The 26,438-nt window shown below is 42.0% G+C and overlaps 1 protein-coding gene across 1 annotated transcript; it reads right to left on the bottom strand.

Moving 5' to 3' along the window:
- trpm2 (transient receptor potential cation channel, subfamily M, member 2) lies at window positions 1-20,559 on the bottom strand. Its single transcript, XM_085434198.1, has 32 exons — window positions 20,290-20,559; window positions 19,824-19,992; window positions 19,545-19,725; window positions 18,900-19,063; window positions 18,631-18,811; window positions 18,440-18,501; window positions 18,152-18,352; window positions 16,606-16,708; window positions 15,267-15,388; window positions 13,819-14,193; window positions 13,413-13,550; window positions 13,194-13,323; window positions 12,960-13,105; window positions 12,683-12,795; window positions 10,515-10,613; window positions 10,161-10,374; window positions 8,884-9,002; window positions 8,666-8,798; window positions 8,153-8,324; window positions 7,812-7,992; window positions 7,500-7,681; window positions 6,008-6,140; window positions 5,535-5,622; window positions 4,940-5,024; window positions 4,692-4,837; window positions 4,490-4,554; window positions 4,105-4,134; window positions 3,923-4,009; window positions 3,762-3,840; window positions 3,577-3,678; window positions 3,070-3,186; window positions 1-2,968 (listed from the first exon to the last, which is right to left on the bottom strand). The coding sequence occupies exons 1-32, from the start codon at window positions 20,457-20,459 to the stop codon at window positions 2,852-2,854; spliced, it is 4,404 nt and encodes a 1,467-aa protein (XP_085290324.1). The 5' UTR covers window positions 20,460-20,559; the 3' UTR covers window positions 1-2,851.
- Window positions 20,560-26,438: the final 5,879 nt, after the last annotated feature.

Here is a 26,438-nt window from a genome sequence, read left to right on the forward strand (position 1 = left end):
CACGGTTGAACTGAACTGTTTATTTAAAAGAAAATATTGTGCCTTCTTACATCTATTTGACCACTTTACATTTCAGGTCAACATTTTCACGTGTCAGACATGATCTGTTCATAAAATCGAATTTTTATTTTCTGCTGAATTAACATGGAGTCGGGTAATCAATTCAGTTTTATTCAACAGTATGCACCATGCAGTATTGATGTTGTTCATAATTTGTACAGATTGAGATGAATTAAATCATATAATTTACACACAGTTGATCTGGAGCTTTGAATGCTTTTCCAAAGTTGAATTTGCTCAAATTAAAGATGTGAGCATAAAAGATGTTTGACATACAAACTACATCACCCTTTGAGACTAACTTAATTTTCTATGACATACTATAAACAGTTTTTACTCCCTAAGACTTTCTTGATTGCCCCCACTTCATTACACAAAGTAAACCAATAACATCTGCTGTAAATCAGATTTCAATTTAAAAACTGGCAGTAATTTCCTGAAGGAATGGCTCATGTGTTCTTTAATTTTAAGGCTATCGCTTCAGTGCTTCTTTTTCTCTCTTAAGGCTCAATAATTGAGTATATTTCACACAGCATGGTAAATATTTACACCTGTGCAAAGGCGCAACTTTCCACAGGGCAGCTCAAGGGCCCAGAAGCTATGAGGGGACCCTTCAATGTGCACTAGAGGAGTCAGAGAAAAGCCTTAATTTCATTTTACCATAAAAATGATTGAAAAATATAAACAGTGTTGGTATGATAAACACAAAGCAATAGAAAAAAATGATGAGCATAACATGTCATTTTATTGGTTTAAAATAACTTGGGGCCTGTCAACATACACACCCAAGTTATTCTACGTTTAGTTTTTATTGTTATTGTATTCATTGTGACTTTTGTTTGTAGTTCAGTTTAGTTTCAGTTTGCTTGTTTTGGTTTAGTCTTATTAGTTTCAGCATTAGGTTCTATTCTTTTGAAGGGTTATTGTATTCGAGGGCGTACGCCCGAGGCTAGACTTAGTGAAATCGCTGTAGGTGTTACAATAAGGAAGCAGAGCTTTCTGAAAGCAGCTGACTTAAAGTCTTGTAACAAACATGCTCGTCAAAGCCTCACCAGGCAGATTATGATAACAAACGTTACCAAAGATTAAAACTACGTTTATTTCCGGTTTTTATTTTACTTCATTTTTCCAAATTCACAAATCATTTCAGTTATTTTTAATCCCCCTCAAAAATCTAGTTTCTATTCTTGTTCTATTGAACTAAAATGTTTTTTATATATAGCTTTAGGTAACAACCTTTGTTCAGACTAACAGTGACTCTGTGAGGACAGTTGTTTTTTGCTCCAGAGTGGGAACTCTTCATTTTGTTTTGTTTTTTTGTCTCTCTTTGACGTTGTGGCTAAAAATAGCGTCCGTGCGCTGCCGGGAGGTGGAGATACAAATAATAACAACTGAGAGAGAGAGGGAGGGAGGCCGGGACTCTGGCGCCTGCTCGGCGCACACAGTTCAACTTTCAGGTCATAAAGTCACAACAAATCCACGCGGTTTAGAAGTTACTGCTCTTTCAAGCACACACAGACACAATCGGGATGATTTGTGATCATTTCGTGCCGGGACAGGTGATCGATTGGGCAGCCGGGGGAGGGAGTGAAACCGATACTGCGTAGTCTGGCCACCTCTGGCTGCACCAATGAGAGCCCGCGGAGGCTGCTCCGAAACTAGCGCAGCGCTGCATGCTTGGCAGGTGGACAAAAGCTGAGCTCAGGGCAGAAAAGTGTTTCACAAGCTTCTCTGTTTTTAAACAGGACGGGAGAGAGTGCAACACGCAAACAAACTCAGGGAAACGGAGATAGATAGTGATATCAGCGAGAAAGCAAGCAGCAGTGCCACAAAGTCAAACTGCTTCAATACAAGTGAATAAAAAAAAAAATTAATCGAGTAAAATATATCCAAATTAAATAAAGATGAATCAAGGCAATCTAAAAAATGTAGATTAATATTTAATTTCACCAAGTTGTAACATGATTATTATTATTACTGATGATTGTCTTGTGTGTTATAAAAGAATAAGCTCTATAACTGCTACATACTAATAGACAACTGTAAGTTAAAGCACCCTGTGCGCCATTAGTGAACTCTGTTCACTTATAAGAGATCTGTTCCACTTTTTCTGTCACACATACACTGTAACAATGGCTCATATCAAACATCACTGAAGTTTCTAATAATGAGGCCACTATATGTTCAAGTAATCCCTGTCATCTGAGTGCTTGTTTTTATAATATTCTTGGCTCTGTAAGTCATCACTGAGTACATATCCCCAATATGGTATGAGCACAGAAAGGGGAGAGTCTAAAGGGCTGCATAGTCAGGAAAAGATAAATAAGGATTATTTTGAGCTGTGAATCATGCAAAGCTACTCTAGTAGAATTGAAATTTAAAAAAACATAGAGAGCTGGAAATCAACATAACTAGTCCCCTTTAATTATTCCTCCAATTTCTTATCCAGGTTCAGGTTGCAGGGGGTCTTAGCAGAGAGGCCCAGCTGATCCAGCTGTCCGGGGCCTCCTCCCAGTAAGACATGCCTGAAACACCTCACCTAGACCACCCAGACCACCTCAGCTGGCTCCTTTCAGTGTGGAGGAGTAGCCACTCTTCTCTGAATGTTAATATTTGATTGTTTTTAGTGAGCAGCAGTTAACAGTGTAGGTTCAACATTCATTTCATAGTCAGCAGCAGCACAATGTAGATTATGGCTTTCAGTGCAACACAATTAATCGACATATTTAAAGAAAAGACAGCAGTGACGGGGAGATGTAGAGGCACATTTACAGCCGCAGCGTCGTGAATGTCAGAACTTCCTGTTGTGCAGCGCAGCAGCCAGCCGCAGCGACTCTCTTTGGTTTGAGCTAAGTGTGGCTTTGCTGCTCACCTCCTGCCACTGAAGAGCACCGTTACTGCTCAGCACCTAAAAAGCAACAGATAATAACATGTAAATGCAGAAAGGAGGAAATGTAAAACAGTCGGCCAGCCAATTTATTCTTCACGCTGTAAAACACTCGATGTTACCGTGTTGTTGATGTCCACCATCACCTGGCTTTTTCTATCCAGGTGAATGTTTAGGACAGTCATTTCCACCCAGGCGTTATCCGTGTTCCTGCAGTCATCCACATAACCCTCAAACACCTAAAACCAAACAACCACGTCCATCAACAAATTAATCAATATCATATTAATGTACCGTTTCAGCCCTGGCAGGATGCTCCCCTTCTCTCTTGAATGATTCAAACATTTCTCAGCTCAGGAAATAAGTAATTTGTCTTTGATGTTTACATTTTTTATTTTATAATGTAATATTTAATCGAATGCTTTCTATTGTATCACTAAATTTACTAACCAGTGTTTATATCAAAGACAAACAGAGGGCCTGTTCTTCCTGCTCTCTCAAAATGCTATCAGTGACAGCTGTTGACATGTTCTTCTATCGAAAGCTGTCGTGCTTTACAGCTGTTCTTTGTTTTCATTGCTCCTGCAGCTACTTTAAAGCTTTACCACCACAGTGCTGCACTGACTTACCTTTGTTCCCTCTGACAGTTTTGCGTTGATCGTTTCATACAGCTTTTTCCCCATCGTTTTTTTAAGAGTTGGTGGCAGTTTATCAGCAGAATCAACAGGGCCCTGAAGGTTTTAAAGCCACAGTGTGATTGAACAGTGCAAAAAAATGTATAAACCACATTAAATGGACAAAGACTGGAACTCACTCCAGGTAAAGATAAAGTTCTTCGACTCTCGTCAAAAACTGCCAGGTACTCCAGAACTGACTTCTCGCTGTCTCGCCAGCTAAAAATAAGTGGAAAGTCTCAGATATTTCTGTGCAAAACAACCTTTTTAAAACCTCTGCAGGGGCATTGAGATGACCTACCGTGTAATCACAAGCTCTACACTGAGGTTTGGACCCAGGCGGCTCAGTGCCCCACGCCCACTGATGCCCGTCCTCCCCCCTGGGTTTCTGAGATGACAAGCTCCTTATCAGACATCAAGACATGCTTTTGAGGTTACTATAAGTAATACTGAATAGGTTCTATATCTGTTCTTGTGTCATACCTGTAATTAGCTAAGGCTTCTGGTTCTGATCTGCAGGGAGAAACAATAGATGAAGAGCGTACAGAGATTGGAGGAGCCGGTCTTGTAATTACACAATAAAGTCAAAGTTAGGCCAGAAAGCTTATTTACTGTGTTCAAATAGATTCGACCTGAAAACTGGTAATTCACTTGTCACCGAGGCCCATTCATTGCCTGCTAATTAATGTTTTTATGGGTATAATATGCAGGTTAAAAACACAATGTGTATACTCACGCAAAATAATCCCTTTCAATGATTACTTATAACCTACTGGAAGAGTGTTGCTTTCTAGACATGTGAAAAACAGACTCTACGCTGTCCTCAAATAAAACGCTAGTGAAAACAGGAAAGTATGGCTTCACACACCCATCCACATGGTCTTCGCTGTCGTCAGAGGTATAATTAGTTGGTTTGTATGAGCTGAAACTGACCTGGAAAAAAAAGGAGATAAAAACCACCAGAATTATTGGACAATTTATCAGTTCAGTGACTTTCTGAGGAGTGGCAACTGGTGACTTTGTGGTGGAAAAAAATAATATTTAATAATATTTAAATATATAATAAGTACCTCCCAGGGCACCTTCTCCTCAGGCACAGGGAAGCGCGTGAGTTTGCTGTTTGGGTAGGAAAACTGACGGGAATACACATGGAAACCGCTTCCTTTCTCCGATGTATTCCTGAAAGAATCTGGGGTCTCATCTACGCCAGCTGGAGCTGCAGGTAACCACAAAAATGTGCGCAAACAGCAGCAGATTTAGAATATTTATCAAACATACAACTGTGACATGTAAATAGTGAATTAAATTTGGTACTGACTCCGTGACTGTGTGTCTTTTGAGGGCAGACCCTGAGATTTCAGACTATCCATAATCCACTGCAGGGCTTTAGTAGACTGGCTGACCTGATGAGACAAAGGAAAGTGGATCAACTACTTCTGTTAGCTGCTTAGATCAAGGACGTCAAAGTAATTTTACACGTATAGCTAAGTTTGATCTTAAGTGGGTCAGAGCAGTGAAACTCCTATTTCTGTCAGTGTAAAGTGTAACTACACGTTTAATCCCCGAGATAGAGATTTTTTTCGTTTAACTGTGAACCCACTGTATAAGTACACATTTCTGCATTAGATAGTGAAGAAAACAGGAATCTTATGCCACTTAATTGGTTATTTGCTACTTTATGACTTTGGTGTAGTATGAATGGAAATGGGGGAGGTGTTTATCAGTAGGAAAAGCCATAAAATGTATTAAAAACGCAGTTCAAAGTCTAAAATTCACACCCCTGACACACAAGAGCGTGCCACAAAAAGCGTGCCGTGTCTTTAGTGCCTCAGGTCACCCTCCATTAGCATATCGTGACATATTACAGACACAGGTGCAACATTAGTGCCAACCAAAAGAAATCAGGCCACAACCTGCTCTTCAAGTTGAGTCAGTCTTTTCAGCATGGCAGCAGTGCTCGTTTCCCCATTTCTCTCCAGCAGATCAGTTATGATGTTAACCCTGCAGAAACAAGTGTCAGTTTGAAAATTACTTAAAGAAAATCATCAGTCTTTACAATAAAACAAACAGGAAATTATTATATACTACTTTTTTTTAATAACAGAGTGATTTCAATCATTTTTATGTAAATATTGTTTGGTGAAGCAGCCACATCCAAGTCCTTGGACAGAAAATATCTCAAATTACCCTAAATCTATCCAACTGTGTGTGATACATAAGGTGATTATGCATGCAAATTGGTCCTTTGGTCTCTAAAAGCTCATTAAAAAAAAGAACGTGCAATCACATTTTGGCTGGACTGCTCACTCCGTTTTATGGAAACTGGTGTGATGATGCATAGACAGCACACATACAGCGACTTTCAGCTACATTACTGTGAGATTACTTCTGGGCTGTGTCCAGGATGCGTCTCTCCGTGCTCTGGCTCTGCTCCTGCCGTGCAGACACCAAGTATCTGTCTTTCATCAAGGACTCCCAGGTCAGCAGCTCCTCATCCTCTGTCGGGTTGAGCTCATTCTCTGAAAAACAGCATCACATGCTTTGAATCACTGCATAACCTAATTCTGCACATCCATGCGGACAGAAAACCCTGCACAACAGATAAACTGGGAGTGAGTTAAACAGAAAGAGCAAATACTAGCTGCTCAGCGACCTTTTCTTTTCAGTTCATGTTCAGTTTGGGGTTTTTTTTTTTCTGTATTTTATAGTATTTTATAGTTATAATAATCTTTTTAAAACACAAATTAGGTTTTTGTTTAAAGCACTGTCAGGGTCTGCAGATGACCTCTGAATACATTAAACTTTCAGCATCTTCACTGCCACGTTCTCAACAGCACCAAAAACAGGTAAAAATCTGTCGACCATGAGCAGAGGCAGAGGAGATCATCTGCATTAATGAGATAAATAAAGGGTCATACTCTGGTTACAGTATGATGGGGATAAACTGATCCATCTCCATGGCAACCGGGCAAACTTCACCTGCTGACGAACACCATGAGATGTGGCTAAAAGCTCTGAAACTTGTGTTTAGATCTAGTTTTGAAAACGGAAGCCTTCACCTGCATTTGAGATACTTGTTTTGATGTGACCTAAATGTGGGATTTCAGTCATGTGATCTGGTTTTGCTCACATGACTGACCTGCTTTTGGAGCCATACTCACTCCACTGGTCACTCAAGAAACAGTTTTATGTGACAGAAAATACAATATTAGATCTTTTGATCTTGTTATTTCATAGTTTTAGTTACAGTGAGTTAAACGTCACCACTAGATGTCAGTAGATTGCAATCAACTGAGTTCTATTTTCTAAACTCTCCCAATTTAGGTGCATAATTCTAGATAAGTTGGTATTGGACTTGGACACTTAGCAAATCAGCTGTCACACGATGTGAGAATATGGTCAAACTGTTCATCAGAGGGAAAGTGGGATCTTTAGGACACTTGAGCCTAACATTAGATGGAGTGATGCCAGAGTAAAAGCAGCTGTTGTTTAGCCGACTCACTGTCTGCTGTACAGAGATGCGAGGGTTGCATGGCTAATCTGCTGATATGTTTTTGTGTGCTAGAGCACTGACTTCAGTTCAGGAGATGAAGCTTGAGGTGATGAGGAAGAGGATGACCTTTTTAAAAAGATCCCATCTCTTTCCTTAGCGTTTTCACCATACATAGGTCTAGCTACCATCTTTCATACCTTGAGTCTGAAGTTGCAGGCACAAATTTAAATCTGCCTTCGTGGCATGTGAACGCCTACAAGTTCTCTTCTTCTTCACCTTTGGGGTACCCTGTATGTGGGTGGTCTGTAGCCATGTACATAAATAATGAAGCATTTTTAATTACACAAAAGTCTGCAAAGGTGTGGATAAACACTTCAGCACTTACTGAACTCTTTGTATATTTTGGGGGGCCTCCGCAGCACCATGCTTCTGATGAAGAGGTAGATATGACTGAGGATGATGAAAGGAGGAGGGGCAGCAGGTCGACTGTGGTACTCCTTAATTAACTCGTATCTTTGAAACTTCCATATTTTGTCTGTGTTGTCCTGGACTTCCTCAAATGTAAAGCTGTGCGGGACGATAACACGAAACATAAGGAAGTTTAAAAATAAAAAAAAGGCGAGGGCTCATCATCATCATCATTAAAACAGTAAGATGACAGAAAAGCTCATACACTTTGATGACAAGGAGGACTCACTTGAAAATTGCTATTAAGAGGTTGAGCAGCAGTATGTTGGCAAAGAGCAAATAAACACAAAGCATGATGATGGTGAGCCATTCAGGAAAGACCGGGCTCTGGTTTTCGTTCAACACGGGACATTTAGGCTTCAGGGGATCTGTAGCATTCACGCTGCAAGAGTTCATGTTAAACTCAGTGTCTGCAGGAAGAAAAATGACATCCTCATTAGTGATGAGCAAAGTTGAAGCCTTTGGAGGAGAATAAATATGTGTAACAAAATACTGAAACAAATTATTACAGCTAAAATAAAAAAATATATATATATTTTTTAAAGTATAAGATTCTCAAAATCCACTCACTATCAATATTTTTGGGAAACTGGCCAAATATGATGAGGTATGGCTCGTAAAGCACCCCACGGATGATCCAATCCAGACGATTTTCATTGTGGATGAGGATGCCTTGTTTGGCGACACCATAAGCCACCACCCAGATACTCAGGAGGAACATGAAGAAGAACATGTCCATCATCTGGAGGATAGAAAGGCACCAATCACAAGCAAGAAACACTCAGAAATTGACACATTTAGAAACACGGTTGCAAATTCTGACATCTCATGTATGCTTAGGGAGTAAATAAAGTGTAGCTGAACACAAAGTTGAGGTCTGACTGACTGAAATAAGTGTGGTAACAAAATGATCCAAGTGTTCAAAACACCTTTTTGAAACACAAGGACTACATTTCATCTGCAGACTATGATCGAGGCTCGGTGAGGTAGAAGCCTCTTATTGTATTAGGTAAGCGTGTTTTTTTGGTGTAGCCATAAAACCTCAGGTCAGCATGCTTTGTATTTGTTCTGTAAACCCCTCACCATCTTTCTGACTATGATGATTTTGGGTCCAAGGGTTCGGCTGATCGTGAAGATGGCCATGAGACGGAGGCAGAAGACCACAAAATCGATGCAGAGGATGATTTTACCCAGATAAAACAGCTCGGTTGTCAGCCTGAAGTAGGAAAAGCTTGGTGATTCATAGATAATGCAGTGGGTGGATTGATTTCCACAGACTGCCTTAGAGAGCAAAAACCCACCTAAATGCAAGGCCGATAAGGAACAGGACGATGGAGAGGACATCTAAAATATTCCAAAACTCATTGATGTACATCTTGGCTTTCTTACGAAACCCAAAACCATCTGGATCATGAAAGAGCTGAAAGAGAAAAGAGAATTAGACATAAGAGGATTTTATATTACTTAGCATTCGACATACAATCACCTATCATTTAAATTATTTTGATTACTTTCTAATCAATAAATAAATCATTAAAGGATAAAGAAGCCTTTGAAATGAAAACAACAAAAAAAGACAGAAAAAGGGAGTTACTCAGGGACAGGATTTAGGTAGGTAAACAAATTGACTGCCCTCTGTACATCAAGGGGAACTGTGTTAAAATGGGTCACACCCAGAAATCCTCTGAAGACCTTTCCTGCCAGCACCATGTGGGTTATTAAGAAGGTACAACAGCGACTACAACTGCTGGAGCCTACAAGCTGCAGGCCTTGCCTTTTAAGCTCCTCTGCTTAGAACGTAATGGCATATCGTATCTCTGAGTAACAGATCACAGAGCTCTTCAGTGGGTCATCAACACAGCACAGAAAACCATGGATTGCTGTTTACCCTCCCACTGCCAGCTCCTGTCACCTCTTAGGGCTGCACACTTGCTATAATTCCTCACATCCAGGACGCCACCTGTTTGACCTGCTACCCTCTGGATGGAGCGGGACCTTCAGAGCATTTTAAGGACTCAAAGACAGTTCGTTCCCAGGGCCATTTACACAGTGAATTTCAGCTAGGAGTAAATGTCTGTTTACAGGTTATATAATGACTACCTTTTAGGGAAATGACTACTAAAGGTAATTACTTTCAAAGATAATTATATTCATTCTGGTGCAATAATTACTCTCACTGGTGAAACAATGTCATTCATACTACCCCAAAGATTACCCTGATGTAATTTTATATTTATTTATTTGTGTAATGCTTCCTTTTCAGGCGCATGCTTATTCTTTTCTGTCCTATTTTAAATGCATTCGTTTTTGCTGCATTTGTTACAACTACAAAGGTTTTCTATTCTCTGTGGACTTGCTCTGTTACACTGCTCCCTCCTCTAAAAGAAGAAGGGTACTCACCATTTCTTACTGCTGACCTTTTAGACATTTGAGCCTCTAAAGGTGAATGGGGCCACTGTCTGTGTTGAAAAATTCAAAGACTGTCTCTCTACAATACAGTACAGTGCACACAAAGAGAAAAAAAGGCTATTTGTTTGTTGTTTTGTATCATTTGTGGGTCTGAGCCACAGTTTCTCACCTGTCTGATCTCCTCACACACCAACGAGAGCAGCCAGATGTAGAGCAGCAGCTCGCCAGCAGAGGGCGTGCTCTGGAAATCGATCATCAGCACCACAGCAAACAGGAAGAGGAAGGCAAAATAAAATACAATGTTCCAGTAAAATTTAACCTGTGGGGAGGTGTACAGGTACATCAGCCTGGACCAGCAGCCCAGAGGCTTCATGGGCTTCAAGCTGTGGACAGAAAGATCACTGCAGTTAGAGAGACAATGCCATGTTTTCATGTATCCACTGTTTATTCAACTTCAAATGACATTTAAGGTCATGCAGCGATGAGGGTTGATATTTGCATTAAGGAACAAGTATGTACATACGGGCCATAACCATTTCTTCTAAGTGTGCTTCCTGTCAGGATCTCCACTGTCTTCATCTCCTCGTCTTTCGCAGTTTCTCTCTGGATGATTTCATCATGTCTGTGGAAAAGTTACACTTTTGACCACAGCTGAAACTCAATCAGGTATTATTATTAAAAAGAATACAAGCAGAAAGTTAAATTGGGGCATTGTTTAATTAACAATGTCAAAAACCCTCCAAACAAAGGCATTTGAAACCATTAATCACATTCGTCAATAATGAATCGTAGTTTAAATGCGTGGCACCTCGCATTATGAACATTGTTCAGCATATTATGAAGAATACGCATTGCTCTATAATTCATAACAACTATCTCAATTAAAGTTAAAATCTAAAACGATAAATAATCCATCCATTTCTTCCTTTGGGTCACGGGGGGCCTAAACAGAGAAGTCTACACCTCCCTCTCCCCAAGCCACCTCCTCCAGGTTATCCAGGGGAACACAGTGGCCAACCGAGTGTGTCCAAGGTCTACCCAAGGGCCTCCTCAGAGTAGGACATGCCCGGGAGGCGACTGCCCCAACTGGCTCCTTTCGACATTGAGGAGTAGCGGCTCTACTCTGAGTACCTCCTGAATGACTCCTCAACCTATTTCTAAAGAAGAAAGCTAATTTCCGCCACTTGTATCTGTGATTTAAAATAATAAGTAACAATAACAGGCTTAAAAAGGAGGTTAGGCATAACATTTAGGACACAACAATTTTCCAGTTTTTGGCATCAATTGAGACGTTAACAATTAGATTAAAGTACAAGTACATCTAGTACCGACAGTAGTAACAATTAGTCACACACATCCTTACATTACACCAGATGTAAGAATCTCCACTTAGTCACTGTGTAAACTGTCACGTTTCTCTCGGTGAACTTCTGTTTAGCATCCATGGTGTTGTTGTCAGATTTTCCTCCTATGGGTTTTTGGATGTTAACTATTGTTTGGCCATATAGCTAATCTCTGTCAGGGAAACTTCCAGCAAAATACACATCTAAATCTTGGAAAGTGACTTCATTTTTTCCCCTGAATGCACTGATGAAAGCTTTATCTGCATTTTCCCTCCTTTATCCTTCTTATTTGCTTTAAAAATTCATCCACACATGGCAGCAATTCCATGGTGTATGAAAGATGAATCAGGAGTCATTTTAGATGACACAGTTGTAGATATGTGTTGTACGGTATATTTAGTCAGTTTCTGTCAAATGAAAACAAGTGAGAGTTGTCTGTGCCTGGACATTACATTGGTGGCTTACTGTATATTTATGTATTTGTGTATGTTTAAAATTAAGTTAAAGTAAAACTTTTAATATGTATGTATTGTGACAAAGTGGTAGGCTTGAACTTATTTACCACTTGTGCCTTAAACATATTGATTTATCCCATGTTATTTTACAGTTGGCCATAATGCTTTAGTTTAGACATTGCTGGTGTAACTTTGCTCTACATACTCTCCTGGGTTTGTTTGTGGTAGCGTTATGTTACAGTTTACATCCATGCATATGCTTTTAAAGCAAATACTACTTAACCATCAGGTGGTTTGAATTTTTTTCTGCCGTAGGCAGAATGACACGGTAAATTATGTTTGCTTTTGTTGCTTTGGTTATAATTACCTTTGTTTGTCCCTTTGTTCTGGTCATACAGCCAAAACAGGTGTGTGGGAGGGGCCGAACTGGCACTTCCTTTTTATATAAGGTCATGAGGTCATTGATTGCATCATTGGGTACAACCAAATGAAGGGTTTTTCCTTTTGTATAGTAATGTTTATTTTCTTCAGGGTTGTTTTGAGATGGTAGAATGGAGATGCCAGGAAAAAAAAATGTGACCAGTGTTGCATTGATGCAGTCTATTTATCACTTTCCTTACCACTTGCTCTAACCTACTTCAAACACATCTGTACAGTAGCATGGCATTATCCATTATTAGGCAAAAAAGCCTTTTGTGTGTGGTCTAAAGCCAGCCCATCCAACTCCCTAGTAGTCATTTACATATGCTATGCTTCCTTTCTTCACTTGGGAAGAATTTATTTATCTTATCTCTATTTTGCTCCATTCTGTTTGCCAGTGTTAATAAAAACACATATAAACACAGTAGCATTGTACAAGCCATTGTACCCCTTAGCTGGCTGGCAGGTCTCACCTGAAACACAGAAAGCCAGTGAAGATAAGAGGGAAAAACACCATGCAGATCAGCACTCTCCACACAGGGTTCTCTACTGAAAGCTTACCACACCAGATCTGAGTCAGCAGAGCCTGAAAGACACGTTTACACAGACTGCATTATAATGCAGCACCAAGAAAAAGTTTGAAATTAAATTGAGCGATTTCTTAATTTTGTAACTTTAATTGATCTACTCAACATTGTGATGTATAACACACTGGCAATCCCCTCTGGAAAAATCTAAAATTTCCTCTACCTGAACACCAGACTGAGCTATGACGTTTTTGTCATCTGCCTCGAGTGCCAGCCGCAGGCATGTCGTTCTGCCCCACAAGTGTGACATGCGAACCAGCAGTTTCTTAGCGCGTGACTCGTCACTGTTGTGGCACTCGGTGAAGACACCTGGGACACACATATACGCAGCCTGAGGATAAATTCAAGCTCCGCAACAATCACGGTCAATTCAGCCATGTTATGATATGTGTTATACCAATGGCATGTTTCTCATAGTGATTGGCGAGTTCTCGCATTTCTTCTGCATCATCTGCATCGCTTCCTTCTCGTGCCATTTTCTTCAGGATCTTACTGGCAGCCAGAGCAGCAGACATACAATCCCTACACTGTTAGTACACAGATACAGAAAGATGTGAGGTCATAAACACGCCACGCAAGCAGCTATGGTTGAAGTTTCCAGAAGTGCTTTCGTCACCTGCTCCCAGGCAATTTCAGCCAGTTCCTTGTTATTCTGGACGACAGCCCAAAGGAAAAGGTCTGTGCCCGGGTCCCTCTGTGTTTCAGGACTGTCCTCCCTGAGCTGAGCTTGGGAACTTGTCTGACTTTTAGACGGCTAAAAAGAAAGTGAAGGAGTCTGTTATTATTATATGATTAATGTTCACAATGCCAGGATTTCTGATATAATGATACCCTACAGCATATTCAGTCTAAATACTTTGCATATTTACTGAATATTTTACTCCTACTAACATCTATTTCCATAAAATAAGCTTTCTCAAATTATAAAAAATAAAATTGGGTAAGATACAACACGTGATTAATTGGCAAAAAGACAGATTCAGTGTTTCAAACAAAAAAACAGAGTGGATGAACTAACTCACTGACAGTGACGTTTCATCCATGGACATGTTTAACTGGTCTGTGGTGGTGGAGGGAGGATAGAGGGGCTGGGTGAACTTCCCCAGCAAGTGGCGCACCACATCAGAGACATAAGTTAAGGAGATCTTTTCGCCTTGCTCCCTGCAAGCTCGAGGTCTGATGCCGAAAGCTTGCCTCCCGCTGCGTCGAGCACTGTGGATCCGCTTAGCCAGCTTGCGCAGAAAGAAGCAGCTGGGCAGCTGTGTGTAGAGCTCACACAGAGTTTCCTCCTCCTGCAGGAAATCCCTCAGACTCACACCGTTCTCCAGCAACAGACTCACAAACTGAGGCTTGTTGCCAGCCAGGGCTGAGAACATGGCCCAGTGGAGGTCGCTGGACTAGAAGCAGGAAAAAAATCAGAACAACATCATCAGAATTTTTGTTGTTTTTTTGTCTAGTATCATTGTTTTAGAAACAAAGGATGGTGTGATGGCAAAGTTCAACATGGAGACAATAAAATGAAGGAAAAGCAGACTGCTATTTCTTTCTAGACCTCTTCTCTGCTACTCGTAAAACCTTTATAATATGATGCATGCTGCTGCTGAATCAGCTGACTTTATGGTGTTATGGTGGCAAGAAGGCTTTCTGTATTGATAATATGGGCTGGGTTTACCTTTGGAACCAGTTTCGAACACAGCAAACTCTCCCTATAGTTAAACCTATATGTATGTCAATTATTTACAGTTTTTCACTTCTCCAGTGAAAATGGCATGTGTGGCCAGTCTGGCACCTGATAGGCTCACATAATTACCTATTTCAGTTTTCCCATTCAATAAATTTATCTTACTAATACAAACCAGGATTTCAATGCTTTTTAATCACAAAGCCTGTGCTGTAAAGGTCATGATTTTTCTCTTTCATTTCAATTCCCTTTTCCCCCCTAACATCAGAAATCAGACTAAGCAGTCACACAAGAGGTAGGTATCAACTAAATAAGGCAACCCAGAGTTTCCCAATCTAGCTATGAGTTTGTTTGCACAAAAGGGAAGCATGTAACCAATCAGAAACATGGACAGCTTTACTAGCAACAGAGTGATATACTTTACAAAGAAGGTTAAATGTTAGAGAAAAGACTGGAAAAGCAGTGTGCATGAAGTCCAAGAAAAGTGTGTAAACTGAAAGTAAGTAGAGAAGAAATATAAAAACGTTAATTTATTATTTTATTTTTACATAATTCAAACAGAATTACATTTTAGAATAACATCACCAGGTGCAAGGCTTAGGTGCCTTGCCTTACAGAAGAATAAAATTCAGCATTACTTGCAGCCAGCAGGACAGAAGGAAGGGATAAAGTTATTTGGAGGAACTGATGTTTCTTATTGATGTTCAGCAGGAAATGGGGGAGAAAAAACACTATCTGGGTAACTGATCAGAGAGTGATGTTGGTTTTCTATTTAAAAGACAAACCCACCTTCCACTGGCTCTCCTCAGTGAAGATCTCAGTCTCAGCTATATCCACCCGGTTCCAGGTTATAGCCAGCTCCAGCTGCCTATTCCAGCATTCAACTTCCAGGAATTCACTGGATCTTGAGGCTGAAAGGAGAATTTACAGTGATTCGATTTATTTGTCTCTTGTCTCTCTAAAAAGCTCATCCACTGCTCGGTGCATTTTAGATAGTATCGGAGCGATCGTGGCTCAAGAGTTGGGAGTTCGCCTTGTAATCGGAAGGTGTCCATGTTCGAGCCCCGGCTCAGACAGTCTCGCTCGTTGTGTCCTTGGGCAAGACACTTCTCCTACCACCTACTGGTGTTAGCCAGAAGGGCCGATGGCGCGATATGGCAGCCTCGCTTCTGTCAGTCTGCCCCAGGGTGGCTGTGGCTACAACTGTAGCGTGGCTACAACTGTAGCTTGCCTTCACCAGTGTGTGACTGGGTGTGTAAAGGGCCTTGGGGTCCCTAGGGGGGACTAGTAAAAGCGCTATACAAATACAGGCCATTTACTATTTGAATGTAAAAAGTTGTTTTTTTCATTTATCCAATGACTAATCTAATTGATTTTTAAATAAATTCTTACACATCTGAGAATGATGTTTTTCCCCCAGCAAATCTTTTAAAAATATTTATATTACAACAAAAAGACAAGCAAGAGTCCAGTCTGACAAGATGGAAGCATGGACGTGTTTGGCTTATCATCAAAACCAAATATCAAACATAAACCAATTATTTTTCTATTATAGTGTTCTTGATGCATTAGTACAGGAAAATTTCCAGTTGTACTACCAGGACTGTAGTCATGTGACTATAATGGGAGACACTGGATGACCTACATTAGCTGAGATAGCAGAAAGGCGCCCAGATAATGTGGTTTAATTACCCAGATGGATGGAAAGTCTGGACAAAGCAGATAAACTAGAATGATGACTCATCACGGTCAAAAGATTAAGTGAATGTTCAGTGTGGTGGACACACTTACGGTTTCAGTGCACTTTAGCTCAGATTTCTTTGCTAAGCTTGGTTTAAATGGGTTTCTTAGGTATTTTTTCAGAATATCATGAGGCGTTATTAGTCTGAAGGAAGCATGGCACATTTTTAAAGACATCAAGTGTAGTTTTCTCTCTGTAAAGATGGTATCAAAATATCTTCAACTGTGGGACATTCGATAGCACATTTATTTTTCTGACTGGAAATATTATACTTGCTAAGAGCCTGTTTGGCACTAAGCCAGTCCTTCTTCATACTTAATAGCGTGTGTTATGTTTGTAGGCTGTCTGGTTAGGATCCGGGCATTTGCTTCAAATCCATATTCTTACCTTTGAGTAGTGCTTGAAGAATGGCCACATCCAAATCCCCGTGATAGTCCTCGCTCACTCTGAACACTGTCAGCAGGTGTGACATCCTGATGATGTCCTGAATCTACAAATTCAATAAAGAAAAACGTTTAAATACTGGAACCACTGTTTCTTTGGCTCTGGCTCAGACATCTCTGGTGAGCACACAACAAACTTCGTGCAAATATTTTCATCTTTGATATTTAGTCATTTAGCTGCAGGAAACAGTTCTGCAGCTAAAACTGTGCTGTTCAACATATGTTACTGAAGATGCATGGTGATGAAGATGAAGGTGTCATCCTGACAAAGAAAAATGTGAACAGCAAATGTAATAGACCTAAATCTGACATAAGACAAGCAGACATGAAACACATGAAGGGAGAGGAGACTTAGACACAGGGGGGTGAGGACCTTAGAGGAATCGAATATATATCGAATATATATAAGGTGCAATATGGGAAGAAGGCAAGCCAGCAGAGGCAGTGTGATGCTTTGTGCAATGTTCTGCTGGGAAACCTTGGGTCCTGCAATTCATGTGGATATTACCTGGAAATGTACTAACTAGCAAAGAACTGTTGCAGACAATGTAGAACCTTTAATGGAAATGGTATTCCCTGATGGGTGTGGCTTCTTTCAGCAGGATGATTCTCCCTGCCACAAAGCAAAATAGTCCAGGAATGGTTTGAGGAGCACAACAACGAGTTTGAGGTGTTGAATTAGCCTCCAAGTTCCCCAGAGCTCAATTTCCCCAATCGAGCATCTATTGGGGAAATAAAGACTGATAATGACTGAACAAAAAAACCTATGTACATGGATGCCCACCTCACAATTAACAGGACTTATAGGCTCTGTTGCTAACATATTTTTGCAGCTATAACAGGACACCTTCAGGGATCTAGTGGACTCCATGTCAAGGTCGATGGGTCGGAGTCATTTTGGCAGCAAAAGGAGGATAAACACAATATTAGACAGATGGTCATAATGTTATACCTGATTGGTGTATATACATTGTGGCAATATCTAACACAGAAAACATCATCTGAGATGATAATGTCAACTACTAGATCAGTCACAAAATATGACTCATGACCATCCAAGTAAGGCATGTATGAAAACACTGCTTTTACACTGTCAATTTAGGGCAGCTATTGCATAAACATAAGTCTGGGTGGTTGTCTAATATCCATCCATCCATCCATCCATTCGCTTATCCTTTTCAGAGCCTATGCCAGCTGTCATAGGGCAAGAGGCAGGTACACCTTGGACAGGTTGCCAGTCTGTCGCAGGGCTAACACACAGAGACAACCATTCGCACTCACATTCACTCCCGCAGTCACACCTATGGGCAATTTGGATTAATCAATTAACCTATCCCCACAAACTGCATGTCTTTGTACGGTGGGAGGAAGCCGGAGTACCTGGAGGGAACCCACGCAAACACGGGGAGAACATGCAAACTCCACACTTTGGGCAAAATAGCTTCTATAGTAAGTTCAGTAATTTTATGGTATTCAGTATATTTACATACCTTCTTGGTCCATTCTATGATTTTGCCATCTGAGAATTGTTCATACTCTTGACCAAAAAACTTCTTCATCAACTGCTGGATGAGGGCAATAGTGACTCGGATTAGTGGCAGTCCTGACATGTGTGCAATAACATCTGCTATTCTCCCAGAGCCCTCCAAGATCACGCATGGTGTTCCATGGAGCATAGCATTGTAGATGGTCTGAGAGGAGACACACAGGGCAGTTATACAACACACACACACTGACACTGACACTGGGGGAGAGAGGCCAAAAAACAGCTGACTCACATTCAGCGTGCCTCCTCCGCCATCCAAAACCACACACACCACAGGAATAGTCACACCAGTCCCTAAAGATCAAATATTTGATCAATTAAAAAATATATATATCAAAAACTTGAAAGATATATTATCATATTTCAATAAATATCTGTGTTGTCTTATTGATTTTTTTAGATACTACATCTGTTATCTTTAACCTTTATTTCCAAGACACTTTCTGGTGATCCACATCTCTAGGCAGCTACGCAATTTAATCTCTACACCATAATGTCCGTGGGTTCCATCATCCACCAGTAGGAAGTGGGTATGGTTGCTGTCGAGAGTGGATAGTTGGCCCTGGTTCCCAGTGTCCATCAAATAATGGGCAGGGAAGCATCCCTAAAGGAAAAAGACGGAGAGTGAGAAGAATTTACAGTAACCGAATGCTAAGAAGATGATGCCATCTCACCATAAGTGTTTGTCCTACCTCTGGATGCACCAGTGCTTTCCTGTTATGAATTATCCCCCATGTTGCCACTCCAATAGTTACAATCTTGCCCTGCATGGAGCTACTCATGGCGTAGTCCCTCACAGCCTGCCCCACGTGCTTCATCACACCTGCGTGGGTACCACCAGTGATGATCCATGCACCTGCGTACAAAGCAGCATATTCACCAGTAGAACAAAATATCTCTAAAATATGAAAGTCAATATTAAGAGCCTTACAGTCCTGACTTTAAAGATAGGACTCCTATGTGAATGTTTTTCTGGAAACAACCTAAAAATCATGCAAAAAAAGGGGGGTGGGGGTGGTTAATGGGGGGGGGGGGGGGGGGGGGGTTGAGTGTGGGACTGTTTCTGGGCCTGGAGCAATCATTTTCTGAAAGCTTCACAAGTCCGCAAGGTTACCAGGAAACCAGGAGAGATATTCAGGATGCTAGAATTACAAGTTTTTACTGTTTTTACAGTTAGTACAAACGCAAACTACATATAGCTGAAGTCTATCTGACTACCAAAATGAACAGAACAGAAGCACGGGAGGTGGCACGTAGCCATAAAAACACTACTTTCTGTGCAATGAATGATCTCTCACACACAAATCTATTGCTCGCTTGCTCTTGTTCTGGCTGACCTGTTGTCTGGGCCACTTTGATCAGCCCTCTGTGGAACATGTTCTTAAGATGAGACTTCAGATAGAAATTCTTGGCTCCTCCGGTAACTGAGATCAGTAGATTGGGGGGGGACAGTTTCCATTGTTCAGTCAATAACTGGTACAGGATCTCAGGGCTGGTGTCTGTGGACACTCGGGCGTACTGACGGTGGACATGTACACACAGGTTTAAAGGATGGCATAAAGACTTGCAGATGTGCATTTACACAGTAACATAATGTAGAGTAAGGACTGGCTCACCTTGCCTGTCTTTTGTCCCAAACCACCAAAGCTGATGTCTCCAAAAGCGTCAGTGGGCGCTTCACGGACATGTCTGTGTATGTTCCACGACTCGCCTGTGAAGTCTTCTGGCTTGATGGCTTCGTCTGTATGATCAGTTTTTGCGTAGCCACACTTACACACATCCCCACTACAGAAACAGTAGAGAAACAGAAGCCGATGTTTAAGATTTAAAAAAGTATAAATACATTAATTCTTCTTCACCTGCTTTGCAGATATCCAGTAGTTTTAATTAAAAAGCTAATTTGTTTAGAAATGCCCATTTTTTAGTGTTCAAAGTTTGTTTTGCATTCTGTATTTTATTTAGCTGAAAACTGCATTATCATGTAACTGACCCCACAGCACCACTCTATTACAGCAACAACAAGAAGGTCAGTCCTAAGTCAGTCCTCATCAATTCAGCATAGTGCAGAGCAGCCCAGCTTACCTTCCATCTTTTTCAAAAAAGCAGCATTCCTTCTTGCAAATGTTTTCCTTGATCCAGGAGGCGAGAGCAAGGCGCTGGAACGAAGGGGACAGAAAAAGGTGTTTAGAGGGTCTGGCTGTGTTAACCGCCAGAGTATGAACTAGCCGTGACTCCAAGCCAGCTTCCGACATCCTGGCACAACATGGGAGATTGTGTTGATGAGATCGAGCTTAGGATGAGGTCTGCCAGAGTGGCAGGAGAGAGGAGGCTCTGCAGCAACCGCTTTGGGTGCTCGACATTGCAACAGTGATGTCAGAGCTGTGTTGCTGCTGAGCAAGCTGCACGAACCTAATACTTACTGTAGAGGAAAGGCAGCAGTCGGGCAGTGGTTGTGGATCAACACATAAATGCGTTAATGAGTGAGTTAATTGCACTCAGATTTCTTAATGAGGGCATAAAAGAGCAATGATTTTTAAGGAACTAGCACAATTTAAAAATAATTCCTATCATTATAGCCAAACTATTATACTTGTGAACAAAACATGAAAGACAGTTTAGGTTTAACATAACATGAAATAGTAGAAATCAAAGCACATTTATTCAGTTACTGTACTCTACTTTGCTCACACATTTTAATTAAGTATCTTGATTTCATGATGTCTGGCTTCTCCTCCACTCTATACAGCACTTTTCATCACAGGAGCTATTTGCCAGCTACACTTTGTAGATTAATATTGTATATATGAAACTCATGATAGGTTAATGTAATATAAGTCATTACATGAATACTTTTGGTTTTGATATATGTTACGTTCCCCCCGAAAGGGTCTAGGCATGTGAGTGAGGGGACCAGTAACAAATGAGTCCAGAACAGAATGAAAAGAAAACAGACCAGTGTTTTCAGTAAATAAAATAGTCTTTATTATAGATCATCTTAACAGAAAGAGCCGGCAACGCCGTTTTACCAATAACACTTGGAAAAAGAGAAAAAGGGTTGCAACAACAAAGAACACAACCAAACAAAAACTCCACACCACGAGGAGGTACTTCCAGGGGCCCACAAGCTCACCCTGTCACTAACAGCAGCTGGCTTTACTGCTGCCAAGGCCCACAAGCCCACACTACTCACGCAAAGCAGCTACGCTGTTTCCACAACTCCACACTTTGAGCAGGCTAATCACACACAACGCAGAGACACCAGAGAACACCCCACCCTGTTCACAGCTCATCCCCAGCTTATATGACCTCCGAGAGGTGATTGCTGACTGGGCCCAGGTGGTAAATGAGTCCAATGAGCAGCAGCTGTGTCCTGGGGAGAGAGAAGAGCAAGAGAGAGACGGGGGGTGGAGCAAAAGAGGAGGAGGTGGAGAAAAACACCGCGCCCACACAAGGGCAGTATCAGGAGGCCCAGCTAGGGCCGTAACACCCCCTCCCATAAATACAAACCAGTGGTTTGTCATAGAACGTCCTACCCAGCTTTTAAACATATCACCTACCATCCACCATAATAACGGTTAGGCATACCCTGCCGAATCTGCCAAGACCTTTTTGATGGGTTGAAAACACTGCACGGGGTTGGCTCAAGTCCCTCAACATAGTGTCCCAAATGACAGCCAAATGTTTTTTGAGCCATCACATATGGAGAACCCATCAGGCAGCTAGAAGGCCTTACAGCAACACTTCTCTGACGCTTCTTCGCTAGGTCATGGCAAAAGGCATGCTGGTTAGCCAGAGGTGCAGGTTGAAATGGTTGTGTCACACACAATCTATCACACTGTAGGTCATCTGGACCCGAGAGACCGTCATCAGGTGGCAGATTACAATTAGTTGATCTCTGACAGTGACCAAATGACACCACTGAGCAATTATGCTCCAACTGTTGCCTAGGACTGGCAACTTTGTCGGTTTGTGAACCACAGTTCACTCTTTTGAAAGCAGATCGATTTTGCTTTGAGTTTGCTTTCAAACAGTGAGCAACCAGGTGGCCAGGTTTGTGGCAGAAGAAACAGAGCTTTGTTTTGGCTCTTGAAACCACGCCTGTATCGGCTTTGTTAGCTGGCACACTCCTAACTCTCAAGACTGACTGTTTCTGTTTGTAGGCTCCACAATTTGCTATTAAATGGCCAGACTTTAAACAAAAAAAACACTTTCGTTTCACACTGGAATGGGACACAAGTACCTCACCCTTTCGGTACTGTGTAGCTGGCACATCACTAACCTTCACTGGGGCATCGCGCCGGTCATACCTACTGACACTGGTTTTATGGACGAGCGCGAACTCATCAGCCAGCGTCGCAGCCTGCTGTAGCGAGGAAACCTTCTGTTCATTAATATATACCGCGATGCGCTCAGCAATGCAGTTCTTAAATTCCTCTATGAGCATTAGTTCCAGGATCGAAGCCAGGTCAGTGGCTTTGCAGGCCGCACACCACCGATCGAAAAGAACACCGTTTTCCCTGGCGAAATCAAGATAGGACTGACCCTGACCTCTTCTCAACCCCCGGAAACGCTGCCTATAGGCTTCTGGGACCAGCTCATAGGCCAGCAGGATAGCCCTTTTCAGCTTGTCATAGTCCAAGCTGTCCTCAGCTGACAACGAGGAACAAACTTCTTGAGCCTTACCCGCCAGCTTACATTGGAGCAAAATGGCCCATGAATCCCGTGGCCAGTGCAAGGCCGTGGCTATTCGTTCAAACGACTCGAAGTAGCTGTCGACCTCAGTGTCACGGAACATCGGAACCAGACGACTGTTTTTCCCTACGTCAAACGGGATGTCCGCCTGACGAATGGAGGCGGTCGGAGGAAGGGAAACCTGCCGGAGTTCCAGCTGTCGCAACCTCACAGCTGTCTCTGCCTCCACCTCCACCTTCCTCAATTCGACCTCCCTAGCCCTAGCCAGTTCCGCGTCCAAACGCCTAAGCTCTAGCTCCCTTTTCAGCTGGAACTCTCTCTCACGCTGCTCCTTCTCCAGCTGGAGACGAGCCAGACGGACACGGAGCTTAGCATCCAGCTTCGAGCCTTCACTTGATTCAATGGAGAGGGGTTCGAAGCGAGGCACTGTCATGGGTTTGTTCTCAGGCAGCCCCTGATCAACAGGTGTCGACACAAATGGACCTACAGCTTGAGCTGGCGCCTGCAGAACGGGCTGAGACGCTGCACCACGCTCACCCTTAAACACTGCAATATCAAAGGTAGCCATTGACTCTAAAACAAAAACTACCTGAGGCTAACAATAACAACAAAGAAGCACCACCTCCAATACACAAATGAGAAACAGGCGGGAAAAGCGTGGCCACAGGTTAACCAATAGATAAAAATACCGCCAACCCTCTCCCCAGACCTGCCTACTAAAATCTTAGCCTAGTTAGCTTCTGGAGTGTACCAGGCTCGAGGCAACTTTAAAGGCTAAGCGTCAAGTGCACAAAGCACCGACAAGCCTACCCCCGACAGGGAACTAATCCCCACCCGGGATTACTCCGAAAATAATAAAGAAAAAATAAAAAATGAGTGCCTGAAGGAGGAGCTTACGCTCAGCTAAACACTCCCCTTTGCTAACTGGAGAGAGAGCACAGCAGATACAATACAACTAAACAAGCCACCGGCAAACAACTCACTAAAACTCAATTGCTGTTCCTTCCAGTCATATCCCGGACGAGCCCCCACTTTGTTACGTTCCCCCCGAAAGGGTCTAGGCATGTGAGTGAGGGGACCAGTAACAAATGAGTCCAGAACAGAATGAAAGGAAAACAGACCAGTGTTTTCAGTAAATAAAATAGTCTTTATTATAGATCATCTTAACAGAAAGAGCCGGCAACGCCGTTTTACCAATAACACTTGGAAAAAGAGAAAAAGGGTTGCAACAACAAAGAACACAACAACCAAACAAAAACTCCACACCACGAGGAGGTACTTCCAGGGGCCCACAAGCTCACCCTGTCACTAACAGCAGCTGGCTTTACTGCTGCCAAGGCCCACACTACTCACGCAAAGCAGCTACGCTGTTTCCACAACTCCACACTTTGAGCAGGCTAATCACACACAACGCAGAGACACCAGAGAACACCCCACCCTGTTCACAGCTCATCCCCAGCTTATATGACCTCCGAGAGGTGATTGCTGACTGGGCCCAGGTGGTAAATGAGTCCAATGAGCAGCAGCTGTGTCCTGGGGAGAGAGAAGAGCAAGAGAGAGACGGGGGGTGGAGCAAAAGAGGAGGAGGTGGAGAAAAACACCGCGCCCACACAAGGGCAGTATCAGGAGGCCCAGCTAGGGCCGTAACAATATATTACCCCATTTATAGTGAAGTTTAGAAAACAGTACTTTTAATATGGATATGATATAGTTACAATGCCAGTTTTCTTAATCCTAATCCTGTGTGAAAAATAAAAGCTTGTGACAGATAAACACCCACCTTATACAAAGCAGAAACCAATCCTTGATATATTCCATGTGTTTTTTGCTGCTGCAACTGCTGAGTCACTTGGTGTGGGTGAACCTTGCTCTCAAATTTAGGTAGCATATCTGAAAGCGCAATAATAAAAAAAAGAAAAGCTTGCTGTGTAAAAGATTTCTTGAAGAGCTAGCGTCCAAAAACAACAACAAGAAATAATTTACAGCTAGTTACACACAGATAACACAACATGTTTAAGCCCACACTGACCAGCTGTTTCAGACATCATCAACGAAGCCTTCAAGACGCCTCACATGAGAGAGTGAGAGGCTGCGTGACTTTATCACATCACACTGTTAAACTGGCTCCTCCCTCAGAAAACAATATAAACCACCAAGGGATTTCACTAGATGACATAATCTGCTATCTAGCCAGGCTTCGTATTACTCACAGTTACATAGCCTGAGATATACCCTCACTGGCCACTTCATGAGGTACACCTTGCTAGTACTGGGTTGGACCCCCTTTTGTCTTTCAAGATTTCTGGTCCATGTTTAGTTGATAGCATCACACAGCTGCTGGAGTTGGCTGCACATGAATGATGTGAATCTCCCATTTCACCACATACTAAAGGTGCTCTATTGGATTGAGATCTTGTGACTGTGGATGCTTTTTGATTAAGGTGTCATATTCAAGAAACCAGTTTGAGATGATTTGAGCTTGTGACATAATGCATTATCCTGCTGGAAGCAGCCATCAGAATCTGGGTACACCGCAATCAAAGGGATGGACATGGTCAGCTGTAGTGTTTAAGCAGTGGTCAGTTGGTAATGAGGCGCCCAAAGTGTAACAAGATCTCCCACCACCATCAACCAAGCCAAAGCATAGATGCAAAGCGTCCATGCAATGTTGTTAACGCCAAAGTCTGAGTCCAACATCCAAATGTTGCAGCAGACTCATGAGACGAGAAATTTTTCCAAGCTTCCATTGTCCAATTTTGGTGAGTATGTAAGAATTGTAGCCTCAATTTCCATTTCCTCGCTGACAGGAGGGGCACCCAGTGTGGTCTTCTGCTGCTGTAGTCCATCTGAGCTGTGCACTCAGAGAAGCTCCTGTACATACTTTGGTTGTAACGAGTAGTTATTTGAATTTTTTGTGTTGTGTTTTCTGCCCATTAGCTTGATGCAGTCTGGCTATTTTCCTCTATTCTGCAACATCAACAAGGCATTTTCACCCAGAGAACTGCTGCTCACTGGATTTTTGCTATTTTTCAAACCATTGGGGAAAAAAATCTAGCACCAACAACTGCATCATGTTCAGTCACTTAAACCACCTTTCTTTCCCTGATGTTCAGTTTGAGCCTCAGGAGGCTGTTCTGACCATGTCTCCATATTGAAGTACTTTGGGTTGCTACCGTGTGACTGTCTGATTTATTACCTGCATTAACAAGCAGATGAACAGGTGTACCTAATGAACCGGACGATGAGTGTATATTCAAAAATGTGAGTTCAACACGCTGAATGAGATTAGATTCACCAATTATGTAACATGCCTATACACATTTTAGTATCATATATAAGAACGCTTTACAGAATCGTTTGCACACACACACACACACACACACACACACACACACACACTTACCTCCTAGATCCTCCTTTCATTTAAAAATACAACAAGAAGGACATGAAATCACTTCTTGGGACTTCTTTGAATGTCGCACATTCCCAGGTTTATGGAAACGGTGTGTTTTATGTGGTATGGCACTAGTTGCCAGGTA

This window comes from Copadichromis virginalis, linkage group LG16, assembly GCF_057382275.1.
Source record: "Copadichromis virginalis isolate Kocher_CV1m ecotype Utaka linkage group LG16, C_Virginalis_male_GT1.1, whole genome shotgun sequence".
Lineage (NCBI taxonomy): Eukaryota > Metazoa > Chordata > Actinopteri > Cichliformes > Cichlidae > Copadichromis > Copadichromis virginalis.